Below are 24,097 nucleotides of genomic sequence, written 5' to 3'. Positions count from 1 at the left end.
GAAGAATGTATGATACAATTATAGTGGGGAACAGAAGGTAGGATGCAGTTATAGTGGGGAACAGAATGTAGGATATGAATTTAATGTTTTCACATCACAAATAAATTTGATATTTCTCTAAACCAATTATCATGCTTAAATTTTTTTTTGGTTCCATTCAACTTGTAAAATGGTAATAATATTCCTATTCATCAATATTGAGTTCCTCTTGACCCTTCCTTGTGTAGTGTGTTACCAAAGCAAGGATATTAAATGGTGTGTCTTTAGGTAGTCTACCAACACTGTACCAACACTGTCCCAAATGTGTTCCCCAATTAAATCTTTCCTCACTAGCTACTCACTCTCCTTACCAGGAAAGAAAAGAACATGCTGATAGCAGACAGGAAATGCCATACATCGTGGGCATCATAGAAATCCAGAAGCACACATGGTCGATTTTTTTCCCGGGACAGAGCTGGCGACATCTGAAATTGTACATGTTAGTCTCTAAGCTAGAGACATCTGAAATTCTAACAGTTTAAAAGCTAGTGATTGATAGCACTAAGCTGACATAAACTAAGAAAGAACAGACAATTTTTTTTTAATTTGCAACTGATAAAGAATACTAAAGTTTTTGCCAGCACAAGAAATTCTTCCCAAAAAGCTAATGCTGCTAAATAACTAAAATGTTTAAAATATTTTTTTTCTATGCTGATGTGAGGACATGACCATAGGAGTTACTATACCACCAATGAAAATGTCCTTGCTAAAAACAAATTCAAAACAGAGATTTAGCTTACTTGGTTAGTTCCCTCCCCCTGATTACTCACCGAGCATATTCTTCGAAGGCCATTATGTCAACTGATGACCAGTTTTATACTATTCTCAAAGCCATGGCAAAGAGGAAGATGGAAAGGATCATTAAGTCTTGATGATGAAGAGTTTACTTCAACATTTTATTTTTTGGATTGTTTCCATGGCAACCGATAGCGCGACGAGTGCAGTAAAACCATTTTTTGAAACTTCATTCAAGGGCTAAATAGCTGATACAAAAAAATCCGCGCTATCCCGTGAAACAAAAAACTTTTTTTTTCGACCGGTGTCTAACCTTAACTTTACTTGACGATATGACCATAGGAGAGTGGATAGCTGAAGCTTAAAACAGCCACTGAGGCTACGCTTGGCAAAGCTACACAGCATTGGTGAACAGTCCACAAAGCAAATGGCAACTGTGGCACAGACTGCTAGGACCAATTCCTACATTCAGCTGGCAGACTAAAAGGTTAAGCCATCATGTTTATAAATTTGATGTATACTGTCCAATGTAGCATTAAGTAAAACACAATGAATGAAACAACATTTATGCCAATTTACGTTTGGTACAAGAGAAAAGTGTAAAACAGCACATGCTAGATTTGCTACAAAAGCTTGTATGTACTGCCCTACTCCGGCACTGTAATATGTGACTCACCCCTATAGAATGAGTTGTTGGAAATTTGAGATTTTGGAAATTGTGTATTTTTAAAGTCTTCAAGTTTTGATCCTTCTTTTGATACTAAAGTTGGCACAGTGTCGACTCTATAGTCACTTTTCTGGGCTGCTATGACTAAACTGCTCTGTGCAAATTAAGAATCATTTCGTGGTGGCAGGTCACATATCTAGCTTCTCTCCCTAGCAAGGATACATGCCAGACCTGGAAGCTGATGACTTGCAAAACTCACACCCTGCAGCAAATCATCCCAACCATTAGATATCATTGGTAGTTGAGCAGTTCCTATGGTCACATTGTAAGTTGAAGGAGACAGCCATTTAACCCTGTGTGGTCATTTGTTTAAGATCAGACATACTGTGTACATCTGCACACTGTTCAAGCTGAACCTCCAGGATGTTTATGTTTATTAAAAATCAAATTTTTACATTAAGCTATTACAATTTTAAATACATGTACACAAATAGAGGAAGAGGTCTGTAATTTTCTTACCTTCCAAGATGACAGATGGTGAAAGAAAAAGTAGAGAGCAAAGGCCCATGTGATGCTGGCAGCAACAATACACAGGACTGTTAACAAGTTGATCTTCTCGCCGCTCACCAACTTATTACAGATACAGAAGTACACAATAATACAATACACAGGGCTGTTAACAAAATGATCTCATCAACTTATCACATAAGTACACACACATATGAATCCACCTGCAAACCCACACTGGTTTTGCAAAAAACATCTCACTTCTTCATCTAAACAACTGAAAAATATAAACGTTATAAATTATTCAAGACAAAGGTCACTGGAAAAAGTGACAGGAAATGTATTAACAATCACATACATATAGTTTGTGCAAAAGCCCCAACAATCCCCAAAAAAAACCAAGATAACATTTATCAGGACATAAAAATTCTTAAATCTGATGGTAGAATCCTACCCTCCTTAAAAATGTAAAGATTGCTGTCAATGGGATGGAAATGAACAAAGAAAACAAAGAATTTGCTGTAAAAAAACTGCCAGTGGATACTTTGGAGCTCAGGACAATCAATCGAAACATGTATCACACTAAAACTTCCTTTACACCATGGACAAACTGGTGGTGGTTAACCTTGTAAGAGTGTCCTTGCATGGCATAGGTGTGTCCTAACTTTAATCTAGTAAGGACCACCTCCTCCCGCATTACAGGATGGCATGAAGATAGGTGGTCGGAAAGATAGGGAAGGGTGGCATATAATTTATTTTGGCCCTGAGTTTCCCAGTGGTGTTGCCATAGGGACTGAATGTAGGTCAAGAAGATAGGTTTATAGTCTGATATCAGCGAGTGTAATTTGCCAGGAGTGGTGCAGAAGGCACCCAAACATGTGGAGCCCTTGATGGTGAATATGATTGAGAATTTTGAGGTAGAACTCTCAAGGAGAACAATAGATGATGAATCCATAGTCTAGCTTGGAGCGGACCAGGACACGATACAGACGAAGCAGGACCGTGCAGTCTGCCCCCAGCTGACAAGGCCAACTACTCTGAGAATGTCCAGCCTTTCTGACAAGAAAGGGGTAGAGATCTGATATGAGGTAGAAAAGACAGTTTATGGTCAAAGATGACCCCAACAAATTTTACTTTCTGGACCACTTTGAGTACCGTGCCATTGACAGAAATAGATGGGTTTGGAAATATACCTCTCAGTTTGCAAAAGTGGATGCATACTGACTTCATAGTCACCCACCTTTGTACAGCGTTTGCACACAGTTGTAGCAGGCTTTTGAGGCATGGTCAGGATTGGCCTCGAATGCAGCGAGCAAAGTCATCCACATATAATTAAGCCTCCAAACCTGGACAGATTTCAAGATTGAATCTATTTTGATGCTGAAAAGAGTTGGAGAAAGAATGCTGCCCTGAGGGACACCCATTTCCTGTTCCTGAGGATCAGACAGGTTAGACCCAACTTGCACTTGAAAGAGGTGATGCGAAAGAAAATTCTTGATGAAGAGTGGCATAGGGTCCCGGAAGCCAAGGGCAAGAAGGTCCAACAGAATACCTTGCTTCCAGGTAACGTTGTACGCCTTCACCAAATAAAAAAAAACCCACCTAAAACATGTTCTTTGTCGACAAATGCATCCCTGACAAAAGTTTCAAAACGGACCAAATGGTCCAAGGTGCTGTGGCTTTTTCTGAAGCCACACTGCAGGCTGAAGAGGAGACCTTGAGATTTGAGATGCCAGGTGAGCTGTGCATTCACCATGAGTTCAAGAGTTTTGCGCAGACAACTACTAAGAGCGATAGGACGGTACGAGTTGGGATCAGAGGGATCCTTGCCAGGTTTGGGGATGGGCACCACAACTGCCTCTCTCCGGAAACAGCCGGACACCCATATAAAGTTAAAGATGTCTAGAAGGAGAAGGAGAACGAGAAGGAGAGAGACCTGTGGAAGATGAGTCAGTAGTTGATAAAAAATATTGTCTGGGCCCGGTGCAGAGTCCTTGCACTTCTGAAGGGCCTGCTGCAGTTCAGAGACAGAAAAGGGTAGATCGTACTTTTTGGAGTTATCGGGAAACAATGTCACAGCCAGAAGATTCCTGAACAGATTTCAAGCATTGGAAATCTGGAAAGTACTGCGAAGAGGAGGAATTGTGAGCAGTGGTGGATATTAAGGAATTAGAAACATCTCATGCCTTTGTGAGAACAGAATCTCCAACCTGCAGATGGCCTATTGAGCCAGTCTGAAACCTTCCCTTTATCTTCCTCATGGCAGCCCACACCGCTTGGGAAGTGGTGAGGAAGGACAGTGGAATACAAAACTCTGCTATGCAAGTTTCCTTGCCTGTTTAAAAATATAACGAGCATGAGCTCTATTACGTTTAAAACTTATCACATTTTCAGGAGTGGGTTGGCAGAAGGCAAGGTGCTGGGCCTTCTTCCAAGTGTGTTGGGCCATTCTACGCTCCTCTGTAAACCAAGGGACATGTGGACCGCTATTACAACGCCTTCGTGCAGGAATCCTGTTTGAGGCGATTTCATTTAAAATTGAGGTGAAAAGTTTAGTAGGATGCAACGTGGAATCATTGCCAAGATGTTTTACCTCGAAATTAAAACTAGAACTTCGAAGGAGCCGGGTGGAGCATAGGGTCTTAAAGGCAGCCAATCTGCCTTAGATTCCGTTATAAAGATTAACGTCCTGCTCCAGACTAGTTAAAAAAGTTTTAATTATAAGAAAGTGCTCACTGCCGCACAGGTCATCATGTACAGCCCAGTTAAAATCTATTAACTGTGCTGGGCTGACCACTGATAAATCGACTGCTGACACTGTGTTACTGTCAGGGATGGGAAGTAGCTGTAGCCTACTGTAGCCGGCTACACTACAAGCTACAAAATGTGTAGCCGGCTAAAAAAAAAGTAGTTTGTAGCCGCAGCTACATTTTAGAAAGTAGCCGTCAAAAAGTAGCTTGGCTACTGTCACGACCATTCATCGACAGCTTGTTAGCAAGACGATGACAGCCACTGCTCTCACTGCTCGGTGTTGTGACAGACAGACACCCACGTGTCTCGCATGCTCAGTAACCGCAAGTACTGTGTCGTCCATATGGCGGAAGCGATTTGTCAGGTATTTTGTTTCCTTTGAAAAACGATAATGGACGTACCCATCAATTTCGAGCATTACTTGAAATTCTTTACATTTTTTGAAGCAACAGAAAGTGGCTATACTTTCAAATGCAAGAATGGGTGCGGAAACCCAGTTAATGAGCAGGAAAACGGCGAACCAAATGTTGGAGGTAAGTTTTACTATTTTTTTTTTTCTTCCTTTTTTGTTTGCTTTACTAGTTTTATTTTAAGTAGGGTGATGTATCCACAATTAATATCTTTTGTTCTTGGTCACAGAACTCAAATTTCATGTGCTAAATTGCATTGTGCATTGTGTTTCAGGAAAAGATGGCTGAGCTGAAGAAGAAAATTATTGGTGAACTGGAGAATGTGGAGCATGTATGCATCACTGCAGATTGCTGGACTGCTCATCGAAGGCAAGTTTGCCAAGCAGTGCTGCGGTTGAGAGATTGTTCAGTCTGGCAGGACTTATCATGACAAAGCTGCGCACTAGGGTGACAGACAGCAACTTCGAGGCCAAAGTTCTGGTCAAGTTCAATTCCTTGAAGGACTGAAAGCATGTAGATTTGTTTTAACAGTATTCACAAATTATCAGCACTAAGTCAAAAGGTTGTTTTATACCTTTGCATTTTGTTGTTAATATGGAGTTTTTGGTGGTCTCAGATCAGAATAAAGGTCAATGTATATAAAAACCAGTTCTTGTGTTAGCAAGTAATAGTGTTTTGTGTGTACTTTGATGTTTGTGTATGTTGCTACAGCCAGCTGGCTACAGCTAACTTTTTATAACATCACCCTTTTAAAAGTAGCCAAAAGAAGCTGGCTACATTTTAAAAGTAGCCAAAAGTAGCTGGCTACTTTTTGGAAAATTGTAGCTGTAGTGTAGCCGGCTACATTTTGAAAAAAAGTAGCTGTAGTCTAGCTGACTACAAATTAAAAGTAGCTTGCCCATCCCTGGTTACTGTCTGGACGACAAAAAGTGTTAGAACTGTCATTCAAAAGGTAGAGAACACTTTTCATAAAAAAACAACTCTCCTCCCGTGTCAAGCGGTGGTGCCCGTTAAAGTTCCCCAAAAGAAGGATGGGAGCAGGAAGTTGGGTCAGAAGACCCTCAAAGTGCTGTTGGGAGGAAGAAGATAGACACAGTAAACAGTGATAGTCTTGTCCAGGGTAACCCATGCAGCAACAGCCTGAAGAGGAAAGTGGTATATGATTAAACAAAAGGTGTGAGCAAATGAGAAGAGCAGTCCCACCTGAAGGGACATCTGTCTGCGAGTCCTGACGTAAAACTAGAAAACCTTTAAGGAAAAAGAGGTAGAAGAGTCTCCTGTAGTGCTATTATATTAGGAGAGAAACGAGATGCTAAGCATCGGAATTCTTCAAAGTTAGCTCCCATCTAGGAGAAGTCCGGGCCAAAGAGGTGTTAATATGATGGATCGCAATCCATCAGGGACCTCAACCTCCAGGATCCCATCCTCTCCTGACACAGATTATAATGCAGGGGGCCTATAGGAGGCCACAGAGAAAAAAAAAGACAAATGGCATCAAATGGGAAAAAAGAAAACAGGGGAGGGGGGGGGGAATTGGTGTTTTACGCCGTGTCAGCAGCTAAGGCTATATTACGGCAAGCAGCCAGCCCTGTAAACAGATGCCACGTGCAGAGAAAGATCAGCGTGCCCGAGACGAGAAATGAACTCAGGGCAGCCAACCTTCACTGTATTGGTGACAGGCGCTAACAGCGCTAACCGTTGCGCCACCGGACCACTCAAGAAAACAGGGGAAAGACCAGTACAGACAGAAGATACAAAGGATAAAACTGTAGTATGACAGGGAGATGTTTGATTAGAAGAATATAGATAAAAGGGCTGGGCCAGTTCTGCACCCTCCACTACAAGATCCACTCCACTCAACATTCTTTCTTATGCAATCTCTCACCTCATCCTCGCTGTCTGAAGATTCCTCCTCTCTGGTGTGTTTTCCTAGATTTTTTTTTTGTTGGTGCAATGATATAAAGGATTCAGTTTGCTCCTTACACTCCCCATCCACCACCAAGTCCAACAAGTGGATGTGACCAAGCTGTACCACTTAGAGCATTTCCAGCAGGTTCACACCTGGGATACACAAGGAATATACTCTGGCCTTCCAAGTATGAAGATCAGATTGACCCCAGCCACAGCCTTCTAGCAAAGCTAGGGCAATACACAACCAGCCGGTTGATTGGTGTGGGCCACACCAACCGCCCATCTAGGATAAATCCAGGCCAAAGAGGTGTATTGGTATGATGGATCGCAATTCATCAGGGACGTCAACCTCCAGGATCCCATCCTCCCCCAACACGGGTTGCCCTGCATGGCAAAGGCAGGAGGCCTAAAGGAGGCCACAGAGAGAAAAATGACATCAAAAGAAAGGCATGATGGGAAACAAGAAGACAGAAGTAAGACCAGTGTAGACAGAAGACAGGAGGGAGAAAACTGTAGTATGACAGGGAGATGTTTGATTAGAAAAATAATATAGGTCAAAGGGCCAGGTAAGGGAGAAAAAGGAAGAGCATATGAAAAAAGGGGTGGGCCAGCTTAGATAGATGTCCCCCCCGGCATGAGAAGCCAGGCCCATGGGGACTTTTGTGCAAAAAACTTAGGTCTTAGCCGCAAACTGTTAGTGTACAAAAAAGAGCATTCTTAACTTAAATTTTCCAAGTGTTGGAGAAGTTTTACATAGCAGCCATAAAACTTTAGGAAAAATTGGTTTGCTCAATGGGAGACAGCTTAAACATAGCACAGGACTGGCCTCAACAGCAAGCCCTCACTGCTACTATCTCAATGGGTTCCTCCAATAACAGGTAACAGTGGGGATTGGGGGTAGGAGACCCCACAGATGGGCTGGCTTGCTCTATGTCCAGCTAGTGTCAGTTAAGGGAGTGATGATGATGATGATGATGATGAGGATGATGATGATGATTACAGAATCTGTCACATTTGATCAAACATTCCTTTATATTTGGCTGTGAAGAATGTCCTTAACTATTGCGTACAAACCTTCATAAGTATATAAAAGAGAAGATAGAGGAGGAGGTTGCCAATGAAGATACCCAGTAAGAAGCTAGCAAAGTCCATTGGGTGGACAATGGCGCCATAAAGGGCACTGAAAACAAAATAGTTCACCGTTAAGAGCATGGTTAATTCTTGATAAGAATAAAAAAGAAGTTATAGTACAGCTAAATTCATCACTTTTATCTATACATTTACAATTGTATATACCATAACCACATGTAAAATCAGTCTTATAATGTGTCTCTATAACTATCTTAAAAAAACCACAAAATATAAAGGTAGTCCTGAAACTTTTCCGTTGTTGGAAAGGAGGAGCCAGTTTTTGTCAGAGCCGTGGCCATCTTTTCTCCCTTGCTGCTTCACCCTCCCATCAAAGCATTATTTGACACCGTGTTCTAACACCCATTATCTGCTTCGCCATTTCACATGACATTCTATCCACCCGACTATCTGCTCCGCCATTTTACATGGTGTTCTAACCACCTTACTATCTGTTTCACCATGTTATCTTAATCTGCCAATAATACATGTCTACAAAAATAGAATGAAGCATAACAATTGCTATAAAGCGGTGTTCATAGTATGTGTTATATAACACAGGCTGGGGGATCTGGCGCTGCCTGGGTGATGTCCCTTTTCTTGTCAGTGTACAACACATTTCATGAAGCAAATTATAAAAAAAGGTAGGAGGTAATATTAATGGTTACTAATAAAGGGGACAAAAAAGTGCAGTGATGCCCCTTGCCATGCTCATTTGGTTGTAATGATGTCAGCGATTTTAATGCACATTTGAGGTTGGGTAAATTCACTATCTTGATTTCAAATGTGAAAAATATTTTGATCTGTGATAAGCAGAATACTTCCCTATTTCCACAAGAAATGTCCTTCAGTCAGAATGCTGATCTGCTATTTTGACTTGAAATGTTTTGTACTTAAAATCATTATTTTCTGCATGATCTATACTTAACTTCCTGAATGGATACTTCTTTGTTGTAGATGTTTATTGATGACGTAATATTATACTATTACCATTAAGCTCAGCAGATTAGCCATGAAGTTAATAATAAGTGACATCACACATAGCAACATGGAGTGAACAGCGTCAGCTGTTGGTCTGAAGACGCTGCTATGTAAGGAAGATTATAAATCCTTACGTCATTGCTACCTCAGTCTAGACTGCTGTAGAATGTTCGAGTTACATCTAGTTCTTCTGGAACCTTTTATATATCTGTGCATGCAGTTAGCCCATCTTGTGTGACAGTGACGGTCATGTTAATGATACAGTCGTACGTGTCTAGAGATACAGTCATACTAGTGTATCGAATGACAATTACTAGTGATACAGTCATATTAGTGTATAGAATGACAGGGACTAGTGATACAGTCATACTAGTGATATAGCTGTACAAGTGACTAGTGATAGGCATAAAGTAACTGAAGAAGACAGTGCAATACATCTATTGTGGATGAACCGAATGATAGTAAAACTGTCAAGTACTTGTACAACAGTATAACGAGCAGCCTAAAGACAAGGTTGGCTTCTACCCATAGTATCTTTGGTAGTTCATAGTCAGAACTTCCCTTGAGCGAACTTCCAACTCGTTTGCAAGTTGGACATTAGTTTGTCTCTGACGGACAGCAAGTACACCAGCAACAATGACACTGTTACTCAAGTTTCTCAGACATTGATACACCTGTAGACTTGTTGCTGATATTCTATCATAACCATTCAAGAAACTCAAGCTGAGTTATTGCAGTTATTACATATAAAACTTTTGACAAAAAAGGAGACATTGTTTGGTTAAAAGGTGGCGTTCTGCTCATTGCAGATGTCTTTGCTTTATATTTTTTCATAGCTGGTTGTACAAAACCCCAAATGCGCATAATCATCGGTTACAATTCATTGGATGACACTACACCCTAATGCTCATTTCCCACCTTCTATCCTCTTCTTTCCCTTTTAGTAGGATCTCATGAGTTGTTCCCCTTGTCCAATATTATCTTACAGTAAGATCTCATAGAATTGTCCAACATCAAATATTGTCTTTCAATAAAATCTCATAAGGTTGTCCACCTTTTCCACATTTGCTCTGTGAAGCAAAGATATAACAATTGCCTCTGCATAGTAGTTTTATTTTAAATTTTCATTTGGAGTCACCCCCAAACACCTTATCAAATGTAAAATAAACATTACTAAGTTTGTTAGTGTCTTATGCCAAACATGAATAATAAGCATTATCTGGAGCAAATATATACATCTTATAACATCTAATAACAAAACAAACATGAATAATAAGTCTGTGAGTGTCCTACTCCCAACTTGAATAATAAGCATGCTCTGGAACATATATATACACATACAAACCAAACATAGTGCACGATCTTTCCATAGATAAAAAAATATTCCTTCCCATTTGGGTGAGGAAAGCACAAATGGTGTCATGATGCATAGGTGCACACACACATATTGCCATATTCTGCTTTATTTATAAGATGCATATAAATTGTATGGGAGAGCAAGGGACTGACAATTTTACATGTATATATCTCAACTTACAATGTCCAATTGATGACATTACCCACAAATAACATCAGGAAACGGGTCTGCAGAAATAAAAAAAAAATACTGTCATAACATAAATCCTAGCAATGTCAGTATCATCCTTGCATCTCCAAATAAGTAAAGAGATATGTTAAAAACCATAGCAAAGTCAAAGCACAATGAGATTAAATGAGGGAAACTGCAGTTCTAATCATTCAACATTTTGGGTTAGGGTTAGCAATCCTTTACATACAATCAAGTCTAAAATAAAATACAGTTTTGAGGCATTTTAAGTAGGCCACCATGTTGTAACTGAGCCATGTGGGTGTGAGAGTTAACTGTTAGTCTCCTAAGTTTAATTAAGTCCTTGTTACTCCTCGAGGAGCATAGGGCCACAACAACACCTCACCAGCGGACCCGGTTTTGGGCAGCCCCCTTCAGTTGGGCCCATGTGGTTCTGATGTCCTTGCCTCGCTTTCTACTGTTCTTTTCCAAGTTTGCTTTGGTCTCCCAACTCTCCTCTTCCTCTGAGGATTCCTGTCAAGTGTCAGCTGGTTTGCACAGGGTGTGTCCTATCCAGCTCTTTTTGCACTTTTTGATATCTTGGCCATTCTGGTTGCTTCTTTTCCACAGGCTGCTGTTGGAGATCTTTTCAGGCCATCTTATTTCCAGAATATGGCGTAGGCATCGGTTGGTAAAGGTCTGGAGCTTGTTGTAGATGGTGTTGGTCCAGGTCCTCTAGCTGTTTGGTGAAGGTCCACTGGATACTGGTGTTGTATTGGGTTGTCTTGCACGTAATCCAGTCTATGACCAGCAGTAAGATTGTTGGTGATAATATGAGACCCTTCTTATGCCGGTCTTCATTATGAAAGGTTTAATGAGTTTGCCATTGTGAATAACTTAGCAGGACGAGTCGTCATACAACCCCTGAATAATGCTTATGAGCTTAGGTGGAATGCCATAGTGGATCATCAGCCTCCAGATGACATCTCTATCTGCACTGTCAAATGCCTTCTCAAAGTACACAAAATTTATATAGAGGGAGGACTGTCGCTAAATAGACTGTTCAATGATGCTATGGAGAGTGGCAACGAGGTCAGTGCATGACCTATCAGGAAACCCTGCTTATTCTGTTTCAGTCTCTTGTCTAGTGCCTTCTTGAGTCTATCTAGAATTACCCTTAATAGGACTTTACTGGGGATGGACAGCAGCATGATCCCCCCGCCTATTGTTGCACTGAGAGAGCTCCTTTCTTTGGTAACTTGACCAGGTGGCATAGTTTCCAGTCTGTTGGTACTAGCTGTTGTTCCCAGATCTTGTGTAGATGGGACTGTAAAATTGTTGCTGTTGCTTCTGCTGTTGCTTCTTTAATGCTTCTGGGGGTATGGCATCCGGGTCTGCTGTTTTGCCACTTTTCGTGCTTTTGATAGCTTTGATGATTTCTATGTTAGTGGGGGGGGGGAGGGGCTGATGTTGATGTGAAGTTGTTCAGTTGCTGGTAGTATGTCAGGTAAAGATGGTTGATTAGGTTGATTCAGGGTCTCTTTGAAGTGTTCCATCCAGCAGTCTCTTTGTCCTGCATCGTTTGTTATGGTCTTGCTATCTTTGTCTTTCACTGACTTATTTGGGTTAGTGTTCCTGCCTAACAGAGTTTGTGTTATTTCGTATAGTCGCTTCATGTTTCCCTGTATAGCTGCTGTCTCTGCTTCCTCTGTCAGTTCATGGGTGAAGTGTCTTTTGTCCTCCCTGACAGACCTCTTCACGCTGCGGTTGGCTTCCCAATGTTCAGCTCTGAGATCTTCCTTCTCTTGTTGATCTTGACACTGGTTGAGCTGTTTCAGTCCCTTTCTTGATTCATTCATTGGCCAGGTCTCTGGGGTCATCCATTTCTTGTATCTTCTTTCTCTCTTCCCTAGAACATTTATACAGGTTGTCTTCAAAATGCTCTTGTGTTCTTCCACTGATTCTTCTGTCAGTTCTGAAAGAGGTTCATGCTTATTCTTGATTTCACAGTTATAAATTTCCCTTGTTTCCTAGTTCTTGAGGTACTGAGTATTAAACTTGTGGTGAGGTCTGCCTGCTGGATCAATGAAGGACTTCAGCTTAATCTTGAAGACTGCCACTAGGAGCTGGTGGTCTGAAGCAGCATCTTCACCTCTTCTCACACAGACATCTTGAAGATTCCTTCTCCACTTTCGAGAAACTGTTGTATGGTCAATCTGATTTTCCATCTGGCCATCAGGGTAAGTCCGAGTTGTCTTGTGCATATTTTTGTGCAGAAACACAGTGCCACCTATGACGTGGTCATAGAAAGTGCAGAAGTCTGTGAAGAGTTCCTCATTTTCATTTCAGGTGCTGACGCCATGTCGTCCCACGATGAGCTCCCTGTTGGTGTTATCATCTTCCACTTTGGCATTTAGGTCTCCCATAATGATCTTCAGATCTCTTCTTGGTGTGCAGAGACTGCAGGGAGCTGTAGAAGTCTTCTATTTCCTCTTCATCTGCTGCATTTGTTGCTGCATAGCACTGGATAATGGTGATCTTCCTTCCTTTAGCATTGAATTTTGCTGACATGAGCCGTAGCGAGATTGGTTCCCAGGCCATCAGTGCCTTTGTTGCCTCTGTTGACATAAGCAGTGCTACTCTCTGGGTTTGATCATGGTCCAGGTCTTTGTGGCCAGAGTAAATAAAGGTTTTTCCTGATGTTAGTTTGGTCTGGCCACTTCCATTCCATCTGCATCCATAGCTCTGTGGATCGACAAGGTGCGCAAGCCACCACACCTCTACAAGGTAAGTTGCACCAACTGGTGGTGGAGTTTCCTAAGTTGGGGATGTCAAAATGCTGGCATCTTGGATTTGAAGATTGTGCCTTTAAATTTCAAACCAGACCACTGAAATGAAAAGCTATAGTAGACTGGAGAATACTGATAGAACAGAGATTGTATAGAGGTAATACAGCGTTTCAATGTATTTGCACATGCTTTGACATAGCAGTCACTGTAAGATCAATTTCCACCAACAGCCTCGGTGTAAAAGATAGAAAAATGACAATCAGTTTAATTAGGACAGCTGCATTTTTTTTTGTAAGAAGATGGCCAGTCCTGTTTTAAATGATTGATGTCATGTTGGCCTGTCTTGGCTGAGGTTATTTAGTAGTTGGCAGTACTATTTTTGCTGTCCAGGTTACAGTTAGGGTTAACTCCAGAAGTCTCAGGCCCCTCATTTGTTTCCCCTAAGCCAAATTTGTCTATCACTCCTGCCCATTGTTGGTATCATTTATTCCTTCATCCCTTGGCAGGTAGCAGTCTTTGAGGAAGAGCGGGGGGGTAAATGGATGTCTTCAGTGATGATAAGCGGGTTTTCCACAGGGTGACCATCTGGGTCAATCTTTGTGTTCCAGTCACTGAGTACAGTGAGATGTCCTTCTTCAGCTATACCCTTTCTCTAAACTCTAAAAATACTTTTCAGCTGTTCATAGAACTCTTTTACTTCATCATTTTTGTGCCTGAAGGTTGCCACGTTGGTATAATGTGCGGAGGTTCCATGTACCAAGGAAAGTTCCTTCTCTTAGCTTTGATGTTGGCTAGATTCATGTAGCACACTGATGGCAGATTGTAAATCAAGGTCATGCTGGACAGTCAGTAAAACTACTAATGGTGTCACATTGCCTGACGCATTTCTTGTCAAATGAGTTTGCCATAAAACTGCAAACAATACTCCAGCATCGCTTGGCACTTTTCTTGTCCAATGAGGAAAATTATGTCACACATTAGAGTCAGTTTTCTTTCACAAAAGAGTGCACCAATGTGATAGCCTTTCTGAATCAGCTTAAAGCTGTGCTTTTGATGCAATTTTACATAAATGATTCATTTGCAGTACAAAATGTTGATGGAGCATGATTCATAATGTCAGTATCTATCATTTAAGCTTAATAACATTTCCTTTATTTTACCATTTAAACTAATCACTTAAAACAACTCAGTTTGAAGACATCTGAGTATTTAATACATTATGAAGCAGGACAGGCCTCAGTCATGCAATAATTTCTTTGTTTTACAGCTTATTTCAGAATGGTGAGAATTTTACTATGAAAATAAGTGAGATTAAAATCCTCTTACAAACTTACTGGATATGTGGGCCTAATACAATGGAAGCAGTCAGATGCAAGGAGTACAAAAAGGCGTTTGACGATATAGCGATCTGAGAAAAATAATATTAAGTTATTAGCAATATAAACACTGAATATTACATGAAATATTTATGAACCATACGGCATTACTCCAGAAAACAGTGATAATAAAGTAATGAGCCTTGGTAAAATTAACCTTTTAAATGTGCATGCATAATTAGGAGTGAGTGGTAGAGTAAGCATGAGTGAACAAATGATCTATAATTACATACACAGGGATATAAGATAAACATACTTTAACAAAAGCAGAGAAGAGAGAGAGAGACTCCACGATCACAGCGTATCTAGATTTCCATACACACACAGAGCAGGGCTTCTGCTTACGCAAAAAATTACGTACAGTACGCATTAAAAGTTCGGAGGACCCCTTCAATTTTCGTCAGTGGGGTCCCAGGGGACCCCTTCAAATTAGGGCGAAGAACAGATACAAAATTGGGTAAGTGTAGTGTCTGACATCGTAGAGACGTAGACCAACCTATTGTTGTCGTCTGCTGCAAGGCGAGAGTAACTTCCCTTGCACTGAGTTTGTTTTCCCTTACCAAGAGGAGTTCCACTAAAGGCCGATATCTTCCCACCGGGGGGAAATGAGGGGTATCGTCTGTGCGAGGGAAGGTAGGAGTACACGAGGTGTGGACTGCCATCGGCCAGTCGTCTTCAATTACTACCCGGACAAAAGGCGGGGTGGACATCACAGGCACTGCCGACTAGCATGGCAATAAATCGTCTCCCTCACCCTACCAGTACTTGCGGTAGGGTCTGAGCGTTGATGCGAAACGACTTCTATCTGAACATACTGTCGGGGTTAGGACTGACTGTATTCTCCACAAACAAACAAAGCTATAATTTATAAAGGAGAGAAGAATGAACAACGCAAATGACACAAACATAAAAACAACTGAATTGATCGCATAATGGTCGGGTTAGATAAGCGAAGAAAGACACAGTGGGGGCACTATGTTGCAGTCGTGAATTGTTGGCCATTTGTCAAAGTTCAAAGACTGGACTCAAACCGAGGTGTACTTTAGGTCAGTCATCAGGAGGAATGAACTGAAAATATTAAATATTATTATCCCCTCTTATGAGTAAAGAAAGATATGTAAGGAAAGACAGTATGTTCAGATAGAAGCCGTTTCGCCTCACTTTTCTTAGACCCTACATCAAGTACTAGTCGGCTGAGAAAGGCGTTTAATTGCTAAATATAGTTTGCAACTGAAACTCGTTTAATTTATTTGTTCAGTTTCAAACACCTTCGATCCCCCTTCATCTCATGATTTACGTAACATTCAGAATCCACTGAATGTCACTGAGCTGTGGGCGTCACGTCATGCCGAGGTTCGCTTTTCTACCTTGCACCAGTTTTTTTTATCCCAACTTTTATACTTTTAGCAACGTGCCACCTCTCGTTGATGTTTCTTACAACTCTAGTTCTCACTAACTTATTAATTGCCAGGTTACGGTCGAGAACTTCCTCTTGAATGATGGCATCTGAGGCATTCATACTTTCATACATCCTCTCCCATCCACCACCAGGTGCAGCTTATTTAACTTATTTCAAAGATGTCGTTGACAGCATGGTTAAATTCATTGCCTTAGAAATGGAAAGAAAGTGAGCACCCCAAGTAAAATGAGCATAAGCTCATCACAGATGCTTGCACAGACATCATGGCACATAAATCTCGCCGTTTTTCACTAGACATTACAGTGCTTTGTGTGCCTGAAAGGCAGTTGAACAAAGTATGTTGATTTGTTGATTTTTTTCACATTGTAAAGGGACCCCTTAGAGTTAGCCTGGGACCCCTTAGAAATCTGAAGAAAGGGTCCCTGGGAACCCAAAGAATTTAGCCTTTAGCAGAAGCCCTGACACACACATATATATATACACACTGGCCTTTTAGTGCTAGTCAGGGGTAGTGTTACACTGGTCAGTTAGTAGTGATCATCATGGGGAACACTGGACAGTTGTGGCAGAATATGACCTGTGCTTGAAATACATCATAGAGCTCATGGTGGGAACTGACAGCAAATTTTAAGACCTCAGTAAAAGTCTCTCTGCTAGACCTCAGGCAAATAGACAGCAGCCCAAACAACATCAAAGATACAGTAGAAATGGTAAACAGCCAAAAAAGACATCTAAACTCCTAACAACAGCAAAACAAATAGCCCTAACATCTACAGGTATGAAGAACAGGAGGAAGATAACAGGCTGATGTCTCCAGAAGTCACCATCCTGCCATCACAACCTAGAGACAGAAACTGCATGGTATTGCAAAAATCATCATCGGAATTGCAAAAGCGAAACCAGAGATGGCCAGGATGACATGATACGCCAAAGCAACTCCATAAGTTTTACTATCAAGCAAAGGCTGCACACATCACTTGTAGTTTCCAGCTTGTTGAACAAGTGTGAGATTAGGGCACTACCTGCTGATTTTAAGAAGATAATTTTGCCATTCAAAGCCAAGTGCCTGAAAAAAAATTCCTCTAAATACAAAAGTACTTTCAGAGATTAATCCCTTCTTTGAAGCGCTCCTTTTTGGGAACTGTAAAATGGCAAAACCTTGTCTTTCTTGGTCAATTGACCTATCAAGGCACATGAAAACTACTCTTCACATTGGCTAACACCTAAGCTGATAGAAGAGCTGGCTAATGAACAACAAGCAGTGGATAGATTTGCAAATGCCTGCTAACTCAGCAAAGCTGAAGATGCCTATCAGTCACTGCTTTCTTCCAGTCAGTCAGGAAAATGACTGAACTTATGTTTGATATGGCTGACAAACAATTATATTTACACATTAACTGTAAAGGAAAAACATGTATCACATTGCTGAAATATACCCCCAAACATTCATGCCATTATCAGCAACATACCTAGTTTGATGCGTCCGACATAATAAATCTGTGCGCTGAGCACTAGGCTACTCAGCATGTGCACCAGGGCATAAAAAATCCAAAAAATATTGGAACCATACACCTGAAAACACATAAACAAGCAAATAAACAAGCACACAACCTAATATTATAACCAATATTATAACATACTGTTATAATCAAGGCCTATGATGTTTTATTTTAATGCAGTATGATTACTAACCACTAGCTCCACAGAGAATACTTGAATGCTACCCATCTCCTGCTGCAAACTGATGAATGCTATGTACCGTAAATTTCGGTCTAAGGAGCGCATCTGTTTATAAGCTGCACCCATCTCTACTTTTTCACAAATAACAGCACTGTTTTCTTGACCGCAAGTATATACAACTTGAAAGCTGCATCGTAGGCCTTTCATCTTGTTTTGGCATGATGAGGGTGTGTGCCTCAGAAACTGATCTGAGTGTTGCAAGTGAATGTGGCTTTGATTTAAAAATGTGAGCAGTTAACACTGTAACAACATGAACATTTCACATTTTAACATGGAGCTCAATGAAAAATTAATCGGAAGGAAACGCAAGCAAGCTGAATTGCTGTTTAAGACACAGGGTTTAAAGCTATGGGGGGAAAAGTCACGGCTTATGGTCTGAAATTTACGGTACTTTTCTTCTTCCTGTGTTGACACTAGCTCTACAAATTATCAGATAACACTATCCTTTATAAACACTTCATCCCCCTATCTTGGTACTAAAACTATATTAGCTCTATCACATAGATAACACTGTTGTTTATAGAAATTTAATCTCCCAACATTGGTACTAGCTCTACTGCTTATCATATGGCATTCTTCTCTGTTAACACAACAAATTTACTTTTGCGAAAAAACAGGAGACCTTTCATTTGTTTTTATTACATGAAACCACTATTTTACCCATAAATCTTTCAACAATATACTGTAAAATATTTACCAGCACAGAGAGCATTTTAAGCAAAAAGCACTACAATTGTGCACCATACCTAGTTGCATAGCCTGATGACTGTAACTTCACTTGCAGCCACTTAGTTCACTGATAACAGGGATGAGTAACATGTATATTTAACAGCTATTTAAGAACATCATAATGGCCACACTGGTTAGTACAGCAAAAAGAAATACTGACCACTCCAAGGACAGCTATGAAGATAAGCAGAGCCATAGAGAAGTAAGACTTGTAGGCTTTGGCCTGAACATCAGGGTGGCGAGTCTCATATATCTTCAGCATGCACAAACAGGCAATAATGTACATGAAGGATGTATCTGTAAAAAAAAAATATGCGTGGGCATGCTCACACACACACACACAGAGCTTGTCTTAGATTCAAAAACCAAATGTTTAGTAAATTTAAAAAGTTGAGTGTCCTAATGCAAATTTATGTCTGCTGCAACTTTTATAATCCTCCAAATCCCTTCACACTATTTTATCCCACACCATCTAAAAACGCAGATACTGGTCAGAACTTATGATGTCACTTATCAGTATTATTTTAACACATAATGGGAAAAAAAGACCCACTATTTCTATTATCCCCACCCAACCCCCAACACCTGACCAAAAGCACCACTTGGTGGGAAATCTTTTCTGCACATCAACAAGTGTAATATTTTCTTGTTACCTAGAGCTTGCTAAAATGGCTAGTATGAAGGGACTCCTGAATACATGTATAAACCGGCATATGCTGGCATAAGCTTATGTCTGTTATTTGGGAAAAACTAACATTTGTTGGATGACTAACCCTGATTTTTATCACCTGCTTTCTCTGACTCACACTGATTTTCCCACAACTGATTTTGATTTATACTACTGGTTCCCACAGATGTTCACAAATGCTGGCTCCACACACTCACCAAACTGGAAGTTAGAATAGCTGGGGCAGACATGATAGCAGGCACTTGTGACACCCTCCATAATAAGAGCTAGACCCATGGCATACAGCAGCCCATAGTGCTGTGGAATCCCATAGCAGCGCTCTAACTCTGGGTTTTCTACCACAAGCTTTCGATGCAATAAATCTCTGTACAAATCAAATAAAAATAGTCTTGAAGTTAATAAAATAATAATGTAAACTGAAAATAGGACAACCATACCATTGCTGAATATTTGTAGCAAAAGAAAGTGATTTTACTCTTATCAAAGAAATATAAAATTATTTATAATTACACTTACATATCATTAGGAACATGGGGTGGTTACCCCTGTCTGTGTTAGTCAGGGATTATTGCCCTTGCCAGTATCAGAGAGTTTTTGTTGCGTCGTGTTTAGCGTCAGAACACGACGTCATTTTATGACGCAATTTGAGAGGGACGTAAGGTGAAAATTATTTGGAAGAAAGGAGACGGTTGTGAGCAGCGAAGAGAAGCGGACTGAAAGTGTGGAGTGTCCGTTTTGGATCTTATGTGTCGATCCCAGAGGATTTATTTGTGGTGTTCGCTTTGGATCTTGTGTGTTGATCCCAGGGAATATATTCTTAGTCGTCGACTAGGTGTCTGCCAAGTCAGCACTTACTCCTATGAGGAACCGGAAAGTGTATGTGGTTTCCCCTAAAAGTTTTGTTTGTGGATATCAGCCAAGTGTCGCCAAGACTGCACAATTTCTGGACCAGGGAAAGGGAGGAATTTACCAGGACGTTTTATTTTTGGTTTGTGCAGACGTTCTCGTCAGACAGTGCGGTGTGAGTAACTAAAGACTTTAACGAAATATTCAAAAACATACGTGAACTTGGATTTACAGGCCGCGGCGTGGAAGACCTTCAAACTTTAGATATATATAGTTCGCAGTATCGTGTGTGTGTGTTTAATGTAGACAGTGAGTCCGAGTAGTGTGAAAGTGTGAATTGAACACGCCGCTGACATATATATATTCCAATAGTTTACAATAAACTGGAGCAGATCTCACTTATTTTGGATATGCCATGCAAAACTACTTACACTCAAGGTCATGTCCTATCTTAGCTAAACATGGGGTCAGTAAACCCCACTGTGGTGTCCAGTCACTTAATCCCCAGACACTTCATCCCCAGACACTTAATCCTTTATAAATCAAGTGCAGCCTATAATAGATTGTTGGATGCAGTTAGAGAGCTAATGCCTAATGCAGCTCCAGAGACTATAGTAACAGACTTTGAGAAAGCTGCGATGACTGCTTTTCGAGAGAAGTTTCAGTCCTGTAGAGTAACGGGATGTTACTTTCACTTAAGTCAAGCGGTATTACGCAAAGTCACTGAACTGCGGCACCTAAGCTGTGGAATGCTCTGCCATCGTCATTCTCCACCATCACCTCACCAACCACGTTTTGAAAAAGACTGAAGACCCATCTGTTTATTTAAGACAGACTTAAACAACCAAGCAACACTTCTGCCTTTATTTTTACTTTTCTGGTGTTTTATATATTTGTTCACTATCTTTTTTTTCTTTTTGTTATTTTTTTTGTTTTTTTGCTGCGCAATGAGCATTCTTCTGAATGGATACCTGCGCATTACAAATAGACATCATCATCATCATCATCATCATCATCATCATCATCATCAACTGGGTATGAGAAATGACTATGACGAAGACGACGAGTTACATGGAATGGTCAGATGCCTCCCAGCACTTGCCTATGTACGTGAAGAAGACATTGTCGATTCCTTCGAATTGCTTGCAGAGTCAATGCCACAGCATGATCGCATGCCGGAACTTCTATCCTACTTCAAGCATACGTATATACTGTATATATTGTACAGCAATTGGGATTAAATGCTTAGGGATTAAAAGTCTAGGGGGTTAAGTGTCGGGGATTAAGTGTCTGGGGATTAAGTGACTGGGAACCCCCAGCTGTAAACTTCATCACCTATAAACTAACTTATGCTATGAGTAGACTCATCAGTAATAACATGATACATTTAACAGAATACGAACACATTTCCTATAAATTGGCAAAACAAAGATTTGCACACACACACACACATGCTTTCACACTCACAATAGTGCATGCCTTACCTTCGCCATACCAGAATAAAGAACAGCAGACCCAGGAGGACATAACCCATGTTGCTGATAATGTTGTTGAAGGCACTGACGTCATGAATGGGATGAGCACAGTCAAAGTTGTAATAGCACAGATCATCATTGCCTGTGTCCAGCAAAGCCTGAGATCATGCAAACACGTTTACATCAGTGTACATATAATTACTTGGAAAAAAATGGAAGAACAATATATATGTCGCTGACGTCACGCTTCCAAAGTTTTTCCCTTCAGTGAGGCGTTTAGGGAAAAAAATTCAGCCTCCTGGCCGTCTAACCTCGAACTTGTGTTACTGGGCTGCTGGCACATGATTATCTCTAGCTCTAACACTAACCCTACCCTACTAAAATGAGGCATGCTACTACAAAGCTTTAGGTTTATTCACATTTCAGGTTAACTATTAAAACGAGGCATGATACTACAAAGCTTCTGGTTTTGTCACATTCTTGGTTTAGGCTCGCCGATACTAACAGCAGAGAACTTTGCAAGAGGCTAAGCGTTGGTCTTGGCAGACAGACAGCAAATAATCCACCTATACATATCCATGGTCTAACCTAACCTTTTCTCAGGTTATGTTTCTCTAACAAGATTAACAAAGAGCGGAGTTCTATCCCATCTCGGTTCGTCACGAACCACCTGTCCTCTGACCAGCCTCGGCAGACGACACATGGCAGACTGGCGGAACATGGCAGACAGTTGAGACACCTTCCATTTGTGACATAGCTGGGGACTTAGCCGCACCACACATCTTACACGGTAAGTCTATAGCGCTTTAAAGGATGAGATAGCCACCACACAACTGAACACGGTCAGAGCAGGTCGAACACTGGAGATGAGTGCTCACTGACGTGTCGGGTGGGGCTGAATTTCGTTTAGTCCTACAGTGTTGAACAGTTTGGACTGCTTGATTTGAGGTAGCTAGAGGATGATCTCCAAAGTCATGTGATCTGGTACAGTACACAGAAGAAATATAATCTCACGTGATGTATGCCCACAAATGCTTGCACACGTATGCACATGCACATACATTCTCTCCTTGCTCACCTGTTTATGTTAGTAATCAAATCAAACTCTGTTGTCTGTCCAAAGAAGGCTAAGAGAGAAATTTTTCTTTTGCTCATTATCACAACCACACATACAAACATAATGAGTAAATCTATATATTCAACATAATGAGCAGACATACCCATGAAAGACACTCAACATCCACACATGCCTACGTCTTCTCACACATACCTGCAAACCTTCTAAGAAGGATGCCAGGTAGTGTGGCATCCCTATGAGTCCTTGTGCCTTTTATTTAGGATGGTGATGGCTGCTGGCACAAAGGACCTCTGGTAGGCAGTTTTCCACACACGTGGCACTTTGTAGCACCTGCCCAAGGGCAACAGCTGAAATTTGGGATGGAGAGGGTGTGTTTGGTCTCAAGTAATGTAGCATGCCCTCTTTCTGACTGCATGAAGGTAGAGTCAGAAAGTGGCAGCTGTGATGCACAGACGTACTAATAATTTTATTTGCCTGGTGGATGACTCTGGCCAGCCTTGCCTTGTCTCTGACGAGGTGACCATACCAGGTTACAAAGAGCTCACATTGAAGCTGAGAAGTTTTCTCAAAAGGTGCAGTCTTTGCTGGGCCCTTTCGTACACTTGGTTCACGTGATCGCTAAAGAAGAGCCTTTAGAACCTTGCCTGCATGTTGTCAGGTCCAGGAGATCTACGCAGGTTAACATGAGAGAGAATTTTGATGACATTTCGCTCACAGACTGTGATAAAGGCTGCAGACAATATAGAATAGATATTATCTGCTTCCTTGTTGAAGTCTTTCACGTCAAATCGCACGTAGAAAGTGTTGAGCTCATTAACAAACAAGAGCGGATCAGCAGACTTTGTTTCGACCCATCGTGTTCAGGCCCCTCCATGCTTCCCTTGTGCTGGCCTTGCTAAGTCGCTTTCTTCCTTCTTTTTGTTTTCCACCCTATATGTTTTTGCCTTTGCCCTGAACTACTCTTTTTTTTCACTTTCTGTTTGTCTCCCTGCATAAAAGGTATCTTCTTTCATTTAGACCAGCTGGGCCACAGGCTGGGACACACACATTCACACACACACCCTCTCCTTGCTCATCTAGACATAAACATTCCCTTCTTGCTCACCTGTTGGTAAGTCAAGACCAGCTGGGCTATCCACACACACAACACAAACATATACATTCCTTTCTTGCTCACCTGTTGGTAAGTCAAGACCAGCTGGGCTACAGGCAAGCCATAAAAAATGGCAATGGTAATGAGGTTCCTGGTACATGAAAAAAATTCTGATAAGCCCAGTTTGCCACATAAACTCATTGGTTTAC

General features: G+C 41.0%; 1 protein-coding gene across 6 annotated transcripts in view; it reads right to left on the bottom strand.

The window, feature by feature from the left end:
• Positions 1–24,097, bottom strand: part of LOC112568391 (SID1 transmembrane family member 1-like) — a 43,389-nt gene that overhangs the window by 1,877 nt on the left and 17,415 nt on the right. For 3 of the 6 annotated variants that reach the window (XM_025245685.1, XM_025245686.1, XM_025245687.1), the window contains exons 12-21: positions 23,973–24,039; positions 21,727–21,875; positions 19,594–19,760; positions 18,869–19,005; positions 17,709–17,811; positions 14,778–14,851; positions 10,667–10,713; positions 8,095–8,200; positions 1,961–2,071; positions 351–464 (exon numbers count right to left, since the gene is read on the bottom strand). In XM_025245685.1, coding sequence (XP_025101470.1) covers positions 351–464; positions 1,961–2,071; positions 8,095–8,200; positions 10,667–10,713; positions 14,778–14,851; positions 17,709–17,811; positions 18,869–19,005; positions 19,594–19,760; positions 21,727–21,875; positions 23,973–24,039 — 1,075 coding nt within the window. Of the gene's footprint in view, positions 1–350; positions 465–1,960; positions 2,072–6,994; positions 7,427–8,094; positions 8,201–10,666; positions 10,714–14,777; positions 14,852–17,708; positions 17,812–18,868; positions 19,006–19,593; positions 19,761–21,726; positions 21,876–23,972; positions 24,040–24,097 lie in introns of those variants that run through there. The other 3 variants (XR_003100079.1, XR_003100080.1, XR_003100081.1) reach the window with 3 other exon arrangements.

Source organism: Pomacea canaliculata, linkage group LG7 (assembly GCF_003073045.1).
Source record: "Pomacea canaliculata isolate SZHN2017 linkage group LG7, ASM307304v1, whole genome shotgun sequence".
Lineage (NCBI taxonomy): Eukaryota > Metazoa > Mollusca > Gastropoda > Architaenioglossa > Ampullariidae > Pomacea > Pomacea canaliculata.
Note: the sequence above shows the minus strand (reverse complement) of the source record. Positions and strands in the feature narration are given on the sequence as shown.